Source organism: Diospyros lotus, chromosome 14 (genome assembly GCF_014633365.1).
Source record: "Diospyros lotus cultivar Yz01 chromosome 14, ASM1463336v1, whole genome shotgun sequence".
Taxonomy (NCBI): domain Eukaryota; kingdom Viridiplantae; phylum Streptophyta; class Magnoliopsida; order Ericales; family Ebenaceae; genus Diospyros; species Diospyros lotus.
This window is the reverse complement of record NC_068351.1, coordinates 27,667,216-27,683,273: the sequence shown is the minus strand read 5'-3', so window position 1 is coordinate 27,683,273 and position 16,058 is coordinate 27,667,216. Positions and strand designations below refer to the sequence as shown.

The following is a 16,058-nucleotide window of genomic DNA, read 5'->3' as shown; positions in this document are numbered from 1 at the left end:
AGGGTCATTTGTCATTGCAGCTCATGGGGCCGAGTGCTGATGCAGTTGACCACTGTTCTATTTATGAACAGTATTAAACTGGCAGAATTGCTAAGGCCTAAGGGTCATTGGAGCCATGCAACTCATGCTACTAAGAGATGCTGACCACTATTCTATTTATAGAATAGTAATAAACTGTTAGGAGTAATAAAATAACTCCTCCAAGAACAACCAAATATCCAACAACAATAAAAAATCAACAGTTGCTGGCAGCTAGCTTAAGGGTCATTGGAGCCATGCAACTCATGCTACTAAGAGTTGCTGACCACTATTCTATTTATAGAATAGTAATAAACTGTTAGGAGTAATAAAATAACTCCTCCAAAAACAAACAAATATCCAACAACAATAAGAAATCAACAGTTGCTGGCAGCTGGCTTGCTGCCCTTTGTGTTGAAACTTGTACCTCGAAACTAGAAAATAAATAAAGAGAGGAGACAACAATGAACATACCTAGAAACCATTTGTTGTTTCCTTTGTTTGATGTTTGTTGTTTTTCGTTGCTAACTAAAGCTAGGTTGTCCGTTTGAAGAAGGGAGAGGAGAGCCGAGAAGGTAGATGAGGCAGTAGGCTGTAGTTATGCTGTCCGTTTGAAGGAGAGAGAGGAGAGTCGAGAAGGGAGATAAATTGTGAAGATGTGTTGTTCGTTTGAAGAGGGCAAGAAAAGCCGAGTAGGGTGTTGTCCGTTTGAAGAGGGAGAGGAGAGCCAAGAAGGGTGGTTGTGCAGCCTGTCCTATCTATTTGAATAGGGAGAGGAGAGTCGAGCGAGAAGGGAGGGTTGTGCCGTTGCAGCCGTCCGTTTGAAGAGGGAGAGGAAAGCCGAGAAGGGGGAGGAGTTTTGGTTGTCTTGGAGCTTTGTCGTGACTGCTGTGGAGAGGATAGTCAAGATTAGCAAAGAAGGGAGAGGAGAGGACAGCTGCAGACTTGACTTTTGGGATTTCTTCTATCGTAAGTCTCTTTGAATTCAGCTTTTCAGAATATCTTGCTTTCTTTTATTTAGGTATAATTCGAATTAGGATTAGATTTGATTAAAATATAGCAAGAAATACTAAAATTAAACTAAATTAAACTAAAATTCAATTAAAACAAACCAGGCGCAGCCTTGGCACGCCTAAAGCCCAAGGCTGCACCTGAGGGCCCGGATGCGCCCAGGCGCGCCTGGGCAGATCTCACATGCCTGGTTCGGTTCTAGGCGCCAGGCTTGAGCCTAGTATCAAGGCGCGCCTAGGCTAGCCTTTAATAACACTGAAATCTCCATCTTTTGTATACTAGGTTCAAAATCAATGTGCTCTTTTTTCTTTTTTTCAAGCCAACATTTATAAAGTTCTTTGTTCGATTTTCTGTCAAGTAGTTTGGGCAATTTTACATTGCCATTTATAAATTATTGTCAAAAATATGTGGACTAATCTTAAATTTGGGAACATTGTCAGTTAGCTAGTCTTGCATGGTTGACAGCTAGAACATCGGATCGGAATAACTACAAAATTGTATCTTGATTTCCTAAAATGAATGCAAATCACCAAAGAAAAAAATAAATGAATAAGTAAAAAGATCAAATACTAACCTAGACTTCATTCACCTCTTCCTCTTCAATGTCTTCAAGCTCTTTAAGAGATAAGCAATGACTTCCTTCAATGTCGCTTTCCTATTCTCTTTAAAGTTCCATAGCTCAGAAACTACATACCTGCCACTTGGATTGTATTCATTCATTTCCATCAAGGCAGTTCCAACTGCCTTGTGTATCTCAACTCCCCACTCATCCTTGAGACCTTTGAGTAATTCATCATCTTCGTTTATGACTTCCTGCATTACATAATAGTCAATTAATCTAATTACAATTCATTATTAGGACATGCAAGATGAGACAACCAGCGGTTGTAGATCAATCTTCAAACTCTACAAACAACATTAAGATTTCAATGAGAGTAGGACAGATTAGCAACTAAAACAAGTATGTGGTATAGAATCTCTTGCAAGAAATTGATCTCATGGCAAACAAAACATCAGGACTGAGCCAGATGCTAGTAAAGTTATCACCATTTTATGAGAGAACTCCAGGAATTTAGAACAGAATGAGCCAACCTGAAAAGACAAAGCACCAGAGGACATATGCAGCAATGTAAGAGTAAGAGGAAAACAGAAGGCATACCACAAGATTTCCACCCTCAGTAGCAACAAATTTGTAAGGCTGCCATTCTGGATTCTTTAACCTCTCTTGCCACAAGGAGCATAATTCTGTGGCCTTGATTTCAGCTTCAGAAGACGAAAATCTTTCTTTGCACACATTCTGAAATGGCTTCATATCTATTTCCCCCATTCTTTTTATCCCAACAAGAGTTTTCCCACTCAGCATTTCACTCAAACGCTGAAACAAAGTGAAAACTTCATAACTTTCTAGCACCAAGAGAAAATAAATTTGCATCATAAAAAGACTTAAGCCACCAGTTAAATTAGCTGCACACAGCATGCAGCTAACGGAGGTTGTTCCATTATACAGAGAGGGTATCAATATGACACTAAAAACTATTTGATGGTGCATCCAATATTAAATAATGTTAACAGTTAGTTCATATTTTTTATTGAGAGCTAAGAACTATTTTAATTTTTTGCCCATTCAATTTCACTACACTTCATTTACCAGCTGTAAAAAAAAATGCCAACATGACAATGTACTTGTATGACAATGGCTTTCCTGACCTAAGAATTATCCAAAATGGACATCTAATTCAGGGCCCAGCAGACAAAATGATGTGTCACTACCAATCATTTTAATACAAAAACACTGCTAGAAGTAATACCTAAGCACTCCTAAAAGTAAGCCCGTGTAACATTTACAAAGTACATGCCCAACGAACAAAATAGCAGGAACATGAGAGAAACGATACCTTTATTAATTCTTTACGAGCTTCTTGCAGCTCATCATTGCTTTCACGCTCTTTACGAACGAGGGTTTTATTTAACTCTTCCAAATCAGACATCTCATCAACCTTTTGCTCTAATTTCTCATTCATCTCTTTTATCTGATTTTGAACTGCTGCATCATCTCCTAGATGTCTCATCACCTGCAAGTTTCCTTTCAGCTCTTCAATTTCCATCTCTAACTTCTGTTTAGCATCTAGCTGTCTTTCCAACTGAAGTATCTTGTTTAAAGCCTCCTGTTTCTCCTTCTACACAAACAAAATTAATTCAATGAAGCTATGCAAGTCATACAAGAAAGCTTAAAAAGTAGCTTGCACACCTTTTGCTCTTCAACCAATCTTAAGACATTCTCATCAGCCCTTTTCTGCTCCATGGAAGCCATTTGCAGTGAATTGTTTCTAGTTGTATTCTAAACAGTAAACAGGCAGGAGATTATTTCAATAATAAGCATAAGAAAAAGGAAAAGGAAAAGGAAAATATCATAACACATGAAAAGGAGTATGCTTTTGTTAAACAGTTTCAGCATTTTTTATGCTCATTTATTAAAAAAAAAATTCAAGCTTAAGACATGAAATGATAGAGATTTGTTCACTTATAATCTGTCAAAGAGCCTTCATGTGTTCTGCACCATACTCTGGAACATGTGAGGATAAAATGGCAAGGTAAATAATTGAAAAGAAACAAAAGCCTGCCATCAAAGACTATGTAATGGGCATTCACGTGTACATGTGTTCCTCCTTAATCTGTCCATACCTTAAAATGAAAATATTCACCTTTTGTTTGTCCTCATCCAGTTTCTGTTTCTCACGTTCAGTTATTGCTTCGCTTTTGTTCAGTTTTTTGCCCCAGGAATCAAGCTCCTTTCTCTTGACCTCTAAATCATAATTCAGCCTCTCCTGTTCATCCAAAATTCTTCGGACATGTTCACGAGCTAGGCGCTGCATCTTCCTTGTTTCTGAAATAGAGAGAAATATTTGTACATCAGGAGCTGTAAGAGTCCGTGCAACTTATCAAGAAAACCAAGAACTGGTTATTTTGAATTCACTAAACTCCTAAATCTTCTTCAATCAGAATCAAATATTTTTTTTCTATTTTCACACAACTCAGCTTATTTTATGAATATAACTGAGATGAGGATCCTAAGATGTACATGTGGTCATACAAAAAAAAAAGAAAAAGATAAAATTAGAAAAGAGTTTATTTGCAATAAGGTTGAAATGGCTCATACCGAAGATAACATGTGAGACACAATTAAAATTATTTGGTCTTGTGAGAAGAAGACCAATTAAGACTCCTAATAGGAAAGTGGATGGAATGAAACAAATATTTAGGGGGGGGAAAAAGACCCAAGAAAAACTTAGTGGGAGACACTTAGTTTTGATATTAACTATATGGGCCTCACAAGAGATAAGGCTATATATAGAAATGAATGAAAAGATAAAATTCATATAACCAACCCCACATAATGGGATAAAGTTGTGGTATATTGTTATTGTTGTTTTGTTTTCTCACGACTCAAGCCCTGTAATAAATCTTAGTATCAACTTTGAAAAACTTATACCCCTTCAGACCAGACACATGAGCCCAGTCATATCCACTGCTTGATCTTCCATATCCTTTAGTTAAAGAAACTACAGCCACATTATACAATTAAAAAATAAGTCAATAATCAATCTTGAAATCAAAGCAATACAGATAGCTGTTAGAAGGATGTCGCTTTGTAGTGTTGTAAATAGCGCTGCATTTCTCTTAGTTGTACCTTGAGTTAGTTTGTTTTTCTTGTAGAGCTGTATATATATGTCCTCGATCTAACTGTGAATAGAATAGAAATTCAGATGTCTCTCTCTCTCTCTCTTGTAACAAAACCCTAGGGCACAAACAAAGAACACGAGAGGAAGAAGAAGAAATACCTCTAAAAAATTTTACTAAATCAGAAAACAAAGTATGAATTACAAAAATCAAAAGAAGAGACGCCGCTATTTATATAGCAGCTATCTTATAGAAGGCACCTTATAACCGAGGGGCCTTATAACCGCCTAACTATAATAAAACAACAATAGCAGCAACATAACATTAAAGATACAATAAGAAGCCTGCTATGCTTTCAGATCTCTCTCTCTCACAATAGTTACAGTCCTCCCAACTTTTTAATTTTCAGAATTTTGTATTCTAAATCCTTTTATGAACAGGCTTTTCTAAATTATGTATTGAACTTTTAATCACTTAGGGTGTGTTTGATAGCATGGAAATTCTATGGAAAATGTTACATCCAAGGAATTGAATTCCATCTTTGCTGTTTGACACACTGCATTTTCCATGGAATTGAGTTCCATGGTACAACCCTTTAAAGCATGTTTTGGCCTATTTTCCATGGAAATTTGATTCTATGGGGGTGGTGCTTTTTGTTTTCCACGGAAGTTGGAAAATGTTTTCTCTTCCAACTACATGCAATCAAACACACCCTTACATCTTATTATGTAGGATGCGAGGTGTTTTTATATATACATATAATATAATCATTATTCAATATGTCTCTAATGTGTCATGACATAATACCTTCTGAAAATTACCATGCTGACATGTCTGTGCCATGTCATATCCATGATTGATCCTTTTACATACAAACTTGAGGAACAGAAAGTGGACGGAACCACCCCCATCATTTAGAATGACAGTCAGTAACTGTAACTAATCATCACAATTAAATAATATCTCAATAAAAATTGATGTCAATGGAAACACTAAGATAAGAAAATTCACATGCATGCACGCACTAGCAAGGACACATGCACAAAAAGGAGGGAGTTAGAACCTTCATAGAAAGCCTGGTGTAGCATGTCTTTCTCCTCGAGCATCCTACTCAAAGACATAGTTTTCTCATTGTACTTGTACTGCAACTCATTCAAATTTTCATTTTTCAAGTCAATTTCATTGGCTAGTTTAGCCACAATTTTGTTTCTACCTTGAGCAGTTTCCTGGACAAGGTCAGAGATTGTTGTCAACTTTCCTTTTTTACGAAGGTAGTCTCCGACTGGTCCTTCTGAATTATAATCATCCGCACGCGCAAACCATCCATAAATGTCTAAACCAGGAGATCCTTTATGTGTTATCCACTCTTTTTTACAGTGACGAGCAGTTTCAAAAGACTTCTCGAATTCCATGCCATTCCTAAAACCAGTCCAATCATTATTGAATTTCACAACAGCTTGTAAAGTTTGGTTATTGTCATCCTGAAAAATCTCAACATCTAAAGGCTTAAATTTTTGGAACTTCCCCAACCAGTGTTCACTGCTACCCAAAGATTTTCCATGCTTTGGATCATTTACAATGTTTGTAACAATTCCAATCCAAGGCCAACAATATAAATCACTTTCTTCAGGCTTCTCGGATACTAGAGCAGGTTCATTCAAACACTGCGATTGTTCTGCCGCTTCTGCAAATTCAGATTCTAAGTACATTGCCAATGCAAGATGATTTGCCTTTTGTTTAGCACTTCTGTTGGAGGAACCTTTGCCCACTCCTGAAGCATGTTGATAAAGTTCGTTATACTTGTAATCTTGTTTCTTCTTTCCCGCACAAAAGGGACACCTGAGCATGCCATTTACATTCTTGACTTTATACTTCCCAGCCCTTAGTTCCCCATAAGGTTTCTCTTTGTACTCATTGATCTCTGATTCGCTCAAATCAGACTCTTCATCTGAAGAGTAATCCATCAGACCTGAAACAATGGCCACGAATGATTGTAAAGAAAACTAGAAAAATGTATGTTGGAAGAATTTGCAGCAACGGCCTTAGTTAGAAGTCGCTTAAGCAATATTTTGAATGGAAGGCATCTCAAGAGCAATTAAGCAGCTTTCAAATGAAAGAAAAGAAGTTTTAGAAAATAAAGCCAAGAATGATAAAATCAGTTTGTGCACTGTCCAAATAAGATAATTCAGGGCAACCTAAAATAGTGACCCTTTGTCCTAAATGCTAAAACAATCATTTCACTTAAAACAAAGTGACAATAGAAAACAAACAATTTTGTCATCTAATTTTTTACCAAGTAAAAAATCATCAACTTTTTTGATGTTTCCATGTTGTACAAGTTGGTTTCCCAATATCAATTATGTGATGTAACATGATTATCAATTATTTTCATTCACCACCATCTCATGAAACTTTTTCGTATCAAGATGGTATTGGAACTTTATTTCATCATTCCCCTAACTAGGGGGGGTGTCAGGCATAAAATTTTGTCATATTGTTCTTTTGCATGGATTTGTATTATCAATGTGACTTTTAGAAGTCAATTGACATTATGAGTACCAGGTCACTTGATTAAGATAAGTTGCACTTGATGATGATAATGACGTACAATGCCAACCCTAACTTGGTTAAGCTGCGGTTGATGGTGATAATGAAGTACAATGCCAAGAAATTAATAGTTACCAATGTAGCTAGTGTGAAACTTTAATAAGTTGTAGGTGTCTCTACATTGAATTGTGAGCATGATCATATTAATACAATTCGAAGAGTTCAGCATGCAAGGACCAATGCATTTTCACTGAAGGCAGTACAGTCCTGAACCACAAATGAAGCCTTTCTCCATTAAAATGAATCACATGTATACTAAGGTGATTTCAAGAAAGCAATTTTTGAAGAAAAATAATACCCAATAATGCAATTCCATAAATTTCCTAGGAATCAGAAATTAGAAGATTGGTCAACTAAAACACCACACATTCAGCCAAGCAAAATAACCAAGGATGGCCAATGTGCATCAGAGGCAAAGGATCCTAACAAGGTGGACTCTTTTCATGCCCTCTTTCCTAGACCCAAAAAAAAGAGGAATATTGCACTAGATAAACCAACTTCTTGTATTCAATTTTAGTATATGAAGTAATTTTGCAAAACTATAACACTTAATAATTAATTTACTTTCTGAAACATAATGAAGAACGTGAGAATTGCAATAGGACTATAGGAGTCTAAAAATCAAACCGTTATTTATAGTTAAACCCCACTAATTATGATCTATTTTTATTTAACACTCCCAGTTAAAAATATTACATTTGCCTTCTAAATTTTACATTAAACAACTAATATCCTTCAATTGACATCTAGTATGAAACTGGATGAAAACCAATCATGTCTTTGCAATGAATATATGTCATAAACAACCAGCTGCAAAAAAAGCTTGACGATAAAATTCATGCTCAAACCACGAAAAGATTAATCACCAAAATCATGCCACAAGAAAGGGAGGGTGGGAGCTAACATGGGAAAGCCTTATGGCGGACATCGGATGGGTCAAGCCATAGTGTACGACAATAACTTGACTTGTAGGCTCAATCTGCCTCAAATCAGGCCTACGGTAACATTTTTAGATTCTCTGAGAAAACAAATCAAAAACAAACCCACCAAAATAACCAAACAAATACAAAACTATTTCAGATATGTTATAAGATAAGAATGATTATATTGGTGCTTGGGGTGCTTTTTGTCATACCTTAGAAGTTCACATCTCATAATTAATCTTGTTAGAATTGTAATAGTACACATTCTAATATTACAAAGAACAAATGTAATTGACTGAACAAATATGTAAATGTGTAAATATACTAAAACAGTATATATAATATGCAACTAAGTTGGCTTGAGCTAGTTATATATCAAGCCAATCCCATGATTATAACTAGGTCTACCTTACTTGTGTAATCAGGTAATAACCTTTTCACCTAACCAAAAAAAACTAGGAAAAAAAAAAACTTTTCAAGCCTTGAAAGGTAATTAATTTCAGTGGTTGGCTTGGTCAAGCATATTAGGTTATTTCATGATTATTATGCATATCCGACTGGACCATCGCAGATGGATCTCTCTAAAGAGTAATGATTGGAACAAAGCTTCCATAGGAAGCACAAATATTTCATTTTTTTTTTTTTGGTAGTATTTCTCTAACGCGAAATGGACATGGATACTCGTTAAATAATCAGATACATGGAATGCGCTGAATGGTATTTATTAATTTTCAATATTACTTTTGTTTTTGGACACGCCTACGAGGCATGACACACATAACCGTCATGTCTGACAACATTAGGATGACACAAGCTGAACGGTATTTCTAGAACGTTTTGGGATAAAATTCACAAATGTAAAAAATAGAAAAGACAATTGAGTCTAATTACTACATCACCATAAATAATTTCAAGCAAAGGAAAAGAAGTTTGAGAAAGATTAATCATAATTGACCCCAGAAAGATAACAACAGTTTGTGTGCTGACCATATTAGATAATTTAAGGCAACATCGAAGACTTTTATGTTGGGATTGAGGGGATGGAAAGGGAAGGTATGAAGAGGAAGGGGAAACAATCCCCTTATGTGGAAGATATTTAAAAAGACGAGGGGAAGAGGAGGATCAAAGGGGACCCAATCCTCCTCCTTAATTCTGTTGGTAAGCCCATTTAATCGTTCAAGTTTGTTCCCGCCCCTAGGAGGGGAGGTGTTACCTTGCCCTTGTTTGGATGTTTAATGAGGAAAATGAAGAGAATTCCCTCCCCCTTGCTAACCCCCAAGAAATTTGGGAGGTTTTAACCCCTCGATCACCTTCCCCGCCTCTTCTTACATTTGAGAGTTTTGGAGGGGAAGGGAAAGAAAGGTTTATAAAAGAAAAGAAAGGGAAGAGGAGAGGGGGAATTTCCATCCCCTTGTTTCAGAGTTAAAGTAAAAATGAAAGAAAGGGAAAGATTTTAATCAAAAAGTGCAAACATTCTCTCACTTAAACCCCCCCCCCCCCCCAATTTGGGGGGTGTGATATTTTGGAGGAAGGAGGAGGACTAGGTCCCTTCGATCCTCATCTTTTTAAATTTCTTCCAAACAAGGGGATTGTTTCCCCTCCCTCTTCATACCTTCCCTTCCCTTTCCATCCCCTCAATCCAAACATAAAAGTCTTCGATGTTGCCTTAAATTATCTAATATGGTCAGCAAACAAACTGTTGTTATCTTTCTGGGGCCAATTATGATTAATCTTTCTCAAACTTCTTTTCCCCCGCTAGAAAAATGGTCCTTTATGTTGCTTTTGTAATTAGGCTAAATTGTCTTTTCTATTTTAAAATTTTCTTTTAATTTTTTATAAAAATTGTATTTTCTAATTTTTATGAAAAATTTGAAAATATTTGTTCAGATGTGCAAATAAGGCTACAAACAAGTCGGATTTGGATCAAGATTGCATAATCCAAACCTGAAATCCAATTAGGATTCCGGGATCGAGTGACGATGTGTTTATCCAATGGATCCTAATATATAGATCCATCTTTGGAATCAAATACCCAAGGCTCGATAATCAATTATTGAACTTGCAACAAACAAGACAGAAGACTACACAACAATACACTAACTAGCAGAAACAAGACAAACCATCCAAGACCACACAAGATTATACACATAACATGAAAAGTCAAACTCACGGCATGTCAAAAACCATATGCAAAAAAAAAAAAAAAAAAATCTAAATGACAGGATATAGTACATACCGTGATGTGAGAGGGAGAGGTTGTAATAGTCTTGACAGCTCGAGAGGTGAGGGTTTGAGTCTTTGAGATCGAGAGAGGTAGTCAGGTCTAGATTAATGCTGCCATGCTGTCAGAGACATGCAACGGTCAGAAATCGAGAGAGGCAAAGAGGTGAAGAGAGATTAAGACAAGAGAGGTCCAGGATGAGAAGAGACACACTCACATTGCAATTTTTGAGAACCCTGTATATTTTTTGAGAACGGCTTCGTCCGAACCCGCTGTTAAGTGATGAGCTGGTGTTCAAAACAGTCAACAAAACAACAAAGAAGACGGAGAGCAGCAGCAGCAAAAAGAGTGGGAACCTGTTAACAAATCCAACAACAAAATACAGCAAAAATATGTTAACAGAAACAAAATACAGCAAAAAAAATGGGACACCTCTCAGATTTGCATTTCTGCGACGCTGGCGAGCAGCAGCAGTGGCAGCAGCAAAGACGACGGAGATGATGGGACGCTGTGACGACGGAGAAGTGAGGCCGGATCGCGAAAGTTGTGACGCCGGAGATAACAGGGCGAACGGAGCGAGGAAGATGCAGCGACGAACAAGCGACGCCGGAAACAGTAGCAGCAACACGTTCTCGATCAGGATCAGCAACGACGGTCGCCGGAGATTTGCTACGGACTAGGGACGCCGGAGACGACGGACGCCAGAATAACGGACCGGATATGCAGCGCGAGGGAGGAGAAATGAGAGTGAAATTGGGTTAGGGATTTATGTCATGATTTGGAATTTTTTTGATTTGTTCGAGGATAGTATGGTCAACTTAAAACCTTTTTCTAATCACTTTAAATCGACAAAAATCAATGCACTCTTCCGTGTTGTTTTTAATCCATTTTGAGTTTTTATTTTTTTTAAACACTAAAAAGATGTTTTTTTATTTTTTCAAAAATGCATTTTTCAAAATAAAAAAAAAATTATAAAGAAAATTCAAAATAACATTTTATTGTTTTAGACGTTTTCTGTGAAAACACACAAAAAATCAAAACATGAAAAACGCACACAGCACTTCCTAGTTTCGCATCTCTTCTCATTCTTTTTGTCTCTTTCTTCTTTCTTCTGGCCATGGCAGAAACCAGATCTGACCCCCCAGTCTCGCATCTCTTCTTACTCCTTTTGTCTCTCTTTCCTCTCTTCTCGCCATGACAGAAACCAGATTCGATCGTATTCTTTATTATCGTTCGCCTCTTCGTTATTGTTCGCTCGATGGTTTAAAGCCACAGCCATGGTCAACTGGTTGAGTTGCTCCTTCCCTATTTCCTTTCGAATAGCAGCTTTCATGGCTGTTGTTTAGGAAAAAAGTCGACAATTAGAGTTGCCGCGATGATGGGTGAGGAAGGAGATGAGGCGATCAGCGATGATAAGGATGAGAAACAAAGGCGTCGGCAATGAAAGGAAGAAGCAGCGACAGCGACAACGTAAGGATGCGTAGAAAACCCTAATGTGGGTGAGGAAGAAATGGAAGAAGATGGGTGCGACTCTCCTCCCCGACCCAATTTGGTTTTTTTTTTTTTTTGTTATTTAATTTGTTTTGTTTTATTTTATTTGAATATGTAATATGATATTTTTGTATTAATTTTTAATAATATTTCTAAGATTTTGATTTTTTGTTTTATTTTATTTGTATTTTATTTTATAGTTTAAAGTATTTGAATCAAATTTATAATTTACTAATAAATGTTTATAATTTACTTTGAATCAAATTCATTCAATAAAATATCATAATAACCAAAAAAAATTATTTTTAAAATTTCAAAGTAAACGTGTTTTTCAGTTTTATGTTTTAAGAAATAATTTTTCAGAATAACAAAAAGAATGCATTTTTAAAAATATCAAAACAGACACTCAAAACACAAAATTAAAAATGATTTCAAAACTTAAAACTCAAAATTGAAATACGAAGAGAACACAATCCAAGTCTTTTCAAATCATGATCCAGTATCCAAACACTTACAGTCGCGTGACCCACTCAGTGGCTTCCACTCAACGTTAGATGTTTGGTAATGCCCTATTTATCTCCCTCTACTTAAAGAATAAACAAAAGTCAATCTTCAATACCCCATTGAGGAGTCTGAGCGACTTTTGCAAGTGGTGGGAAAGTTTGTAACTCGGGTGTTGAGCCAACTTGCTCATATTAATTAAGTTTTGATAACTAACAAAAATATTTTTATGATATAAATATTTTCTCTTACTCATGTAAAAAATAAATTTATTTTGAATTAAAAGAGAATTTATTTTAGACATATTTAATTTTTTTAATCATTTATTTCTCAAAAACTTATATTTGAATTTTTAAATTTTGAATTAAATGATAATTATTTTTAAACATGTTTTCTTTTACTCAAACAAAAAGTAAATTTATTTTGAATTAAAGAAGATTACTTTTAGACATGTTTTCTTGTTTTCACCGCAATAGTTCACCGTATTTTCAACGTCTCTTCGTCGTGCCACCGATCAAATCCACGGTGAGTCTCTGTTTTCATTTTTTTTTGTTATCGCCTATTTGTCTTCATTGTATTTTCATCTACTATTCTTTGCCTTGGTCTCCCTCCTCACTTTAAAACCCTCTTCACTTTTGGCACCCCTCTTTCTCAAATCTCCAGTATCTCCCTCGTCTTCATTGTGTTACCTTCACCCAGATCTGGCCTTCAAATCTGTCGCCCACGGCTATCCATCGCGTCTACAACCATCTGCAGCCTTACTGTTATCGTTGCTGCCCGCGACCTGCTCATCAGCCACCAAATCCCCTGCCTCTCATTTCTTCGCTCGTTGCCCTCCTTCTCTCACTCTATCACTCTTGCCTTTTCCCTCGCTCTCGCTTCTCACTACTCCATTGCTCGCTACCTCTCTCTCTTTTCTCACTGCTTTGTCTTGCTTTCACCCTCGTCCTCTTGCTCTCGCCCTCACTCTTTCGCCTTTGTTAATTGAAACCCTAAAAACTGTGACAAGTCACTGTTTTAAAATAATAATAATAAATCAAAAATAAAAAAAATCAAAACAACTAGAAGATCATGTCAGGAATCGGTTCTCCATGTGGTGCCTACAAAGTATTAAAAAGAAAATGTGCCTAATCGTGCATTTTTGCCCCTTACTTCTTTCATGAAGAATGACGTATTCATTTTGAAGCCATCCACAAGGCTTTTGGTGCCAGTAATACCTCCAAACCTCCTGCCCCAACTTCTGGTAAATGATCGTTATGGGGCCGTCGTTACACTCGTGTATGAAGCTCTAGCTAGGCTTCAAGATCCCATTTATGATTGTGTCTCCTATATTTTTGCCCTTCAACAGCAAGTCGTCGATCTTCAATTTCATTTAGCTTTATTGGAAGAATTACTATTTGTAACCTCTTATGCAAACCCTCTCAATGTTCAAAATTGGTTTCACCACTAAACCAATTCAAACCCATATTATGATAATGAATCTTTCCTCGTAGATGATCCAAACCCTATTTGGAATTTTAAAAACCCAGTCATCCAAGAAGAAAATGTGTCATTTCTTTATTTCCAAAAAGCTAGTTCTCAACCTTACTCAGTCGAAACCAGCAGCAGCCAGTGCCCATTCCCAGATGATATCGATGAACTTGGATTTGTCATGTTCGACAACCATCATCTGCACTGAGCATCGGCGAAATCCAAAACTATCAACGTGGATGACTTAGATTACTGCTTTGTAGATTCTGTAATGCTACTGTACCTCTTGACTATTCTATGATTGCTTTCTTTGTAGATATATTCTATGTTGTGTAATCTTAGATCTATGGTTGGAATGTTTAACGTGAAATTCCATGATGGATATATTGTACTGTTTTTAGTACCTAACGTTACATCTATATTGTCAATACTTTCTGTTTATCATCCATCCTATTATTTATGTGGATTATTCTTGGTAAATTTCTCTCATAGACTGTATTGTTTAAATTTTATTTCTTTATTAACAATGTCTTTTTGATTATGGAAAAAATGGGGAGAAGAATAAGATGTCATGAGATGAGAGATTGTTTGTATGAGAGTGTGAATTGTATATTATTTTTGTATAGAAGAAAAAAATGTATTATGATAGTTTTTCGTGTATGTGGGAAAATAGTATATTTGAGAGATAGGACAGCAAGCAGGTGCAATCAAGGCAATCAGATTTGGCAATCAGCTTTGGTATTTAAAACTCTTAAAAATTATTTTATCTATTAAGCTATATCCAAAACATTTTTATACTATTAGTATTTTTGAAAGGGGAGCTTATAGTATAAAATTAAGGGGGAGTTCAAAAATATTTTATCACATTAATCACCTCATAAATCATATTTTTTGTTATCATAAAAAAGGGGGAGAATGTTGAGCTAACTTGCTCATATTAATTAAGTTTTGATTATTAACAAAAATATTTTTATGATATAAATATTTTCTCTTACTCATGCAAAAAGTAAATTTATTTTGAATTAAAGGAGAATTATTTTTAGACATGTTTTTTGTTTTAATCATTTATGTTTCAAAAGCTTATATTTGAATTTTTAAATTTTGAATTAAAGAATAATTATTTTTAGACATGTTTTCTCTTACTCATATAAAAAGTAAATTTATTTTGAATTAAAGGAGATTGTTTTTAGACATGTTTTATTGTTTTAATCATTTATGTCATTTTTAGTTTTCAATTTTCTAAAATAATGAAAACGCATTCTTTTTACTGTTTTTAAAAATGCATTTTTGAAAACAACAAAAAATTTGTAAAGAAAACTCAAAACAACAAAAAGTTGTTTTGAGTGTTTTTATCCAAAATAAACTCTAAAATCAAAACACATTTATTTATTTATTTATTCATATTTTATTATTGTAATGAGAAAAAATATTACAGAATTCATTAACTTTAAAATATATATTTTTTAATAATATATTAACATTAAATATTTATAATTTACTTAATAATCAAATTTATTGAATAAAATATCATTAAATCAATATTTTCAAAATTTCAAAGAAAATGTGTTTTCTAATTTTTTGTCTTGAAAAATAGTTTTTCAAAATGACAAAGAAAACGCGTTTTTAATTTTCAAAAAACATACTACCAAATAGAAAACTAAAAATGAATTCAAAACTCAAAACTAAAAATTGAAAAATGAAGAGAACGCAGCCTTATATTTGAATTTTCAAATTTTGATTTCTCATACAAAAAATAAATTTATTTTGAATTAAAAGTAAAACATGTTTCCTTATTGTTTGAGAAAGTCTAAACATTTTTTGAATTTCAAACTTCATATTAACCCTTTTTTTAGTGGCTAAAATGCTTATAAATACCCTCCAAACTCATTTTTTGAGCATCCAAATACTTCCATTACATATTCAAATCACCCAAAAGCTCTCAAACGCTTTCAAGCAAAGCATACAAGCAATCCAAGGCTCTTGAAATATTATTGCACATCCATTAATGAGCCACAAGGCAAGAGGAGAAAAGTTCTTCAAGTCTGTTATGACAAATCCGAACTTCTCCATTTGAAATTACAAATTTATTTATTTATTTAAATATTATTACCTTATATAATTTGTTCTTAATTGTTTAT

At 35.0% G+C, this 16,058-nt stretch overlaps 1 protein-coding gene across 3 annotated transcripts in view; it reads right to left on the bottom strand.

Annotated features, from left to right (window-relative positions):
• Positions 1-1,603: 1,603 nt before the first annotated feature.
• The window catches only part of LOC127789970 (factor of DNA methylation 1-like), a 53,412-nt gene continuing 38,957 nt past the window's right edge, over positions 1,604-16,058 (bottom strand). The window contains exons 1-9 of one of the 3 annotated variants that reach the window (XM_052319106.1): positions 10,891-11,248; positions 10,676-10,814; positions 10,474-10,579; positions 5,771-6,676; positions 3,732-3,913; positions 3,278-3,367; positions 2,925-3,206; positions 2,189-2,404; positions 1,604-1,842 (exon numbers count right to left, since the gene is read on the bottom strand). In XM_052319106.1, coding sequence (XP_052175066.1) covers positions 1,615-1,842; positions 2,189-2,404; positions 2,925-3,206; positions 3,278-3,367; positions 3,732-3,913; positions 5,771-6,671 — 1,899 coding nt within the window. In that variant the 5' untranslated portion in view covers positions 6,672-6,676; positions 10,474-10,579; positions 10,676-10,814; positions 10,891-11,248 and the 3' untranslated portion in view covers positions 1,604-1,614. Of the gene's footprint in view, positions 1,843-2,188; positions 2,405-2,924; positions 3,207-3,277; positions 3,368-3,731; positions 3,914-5,770; positions 6,677-10,473; positions 10,580-10,675; positions 10,815-10,890; positions 11,249-16,058 lie in introns of those variants that run through there. The other 2 variants (XM_052319107.1, XM_052319108.1) reach the window with 2 other exon arrangements.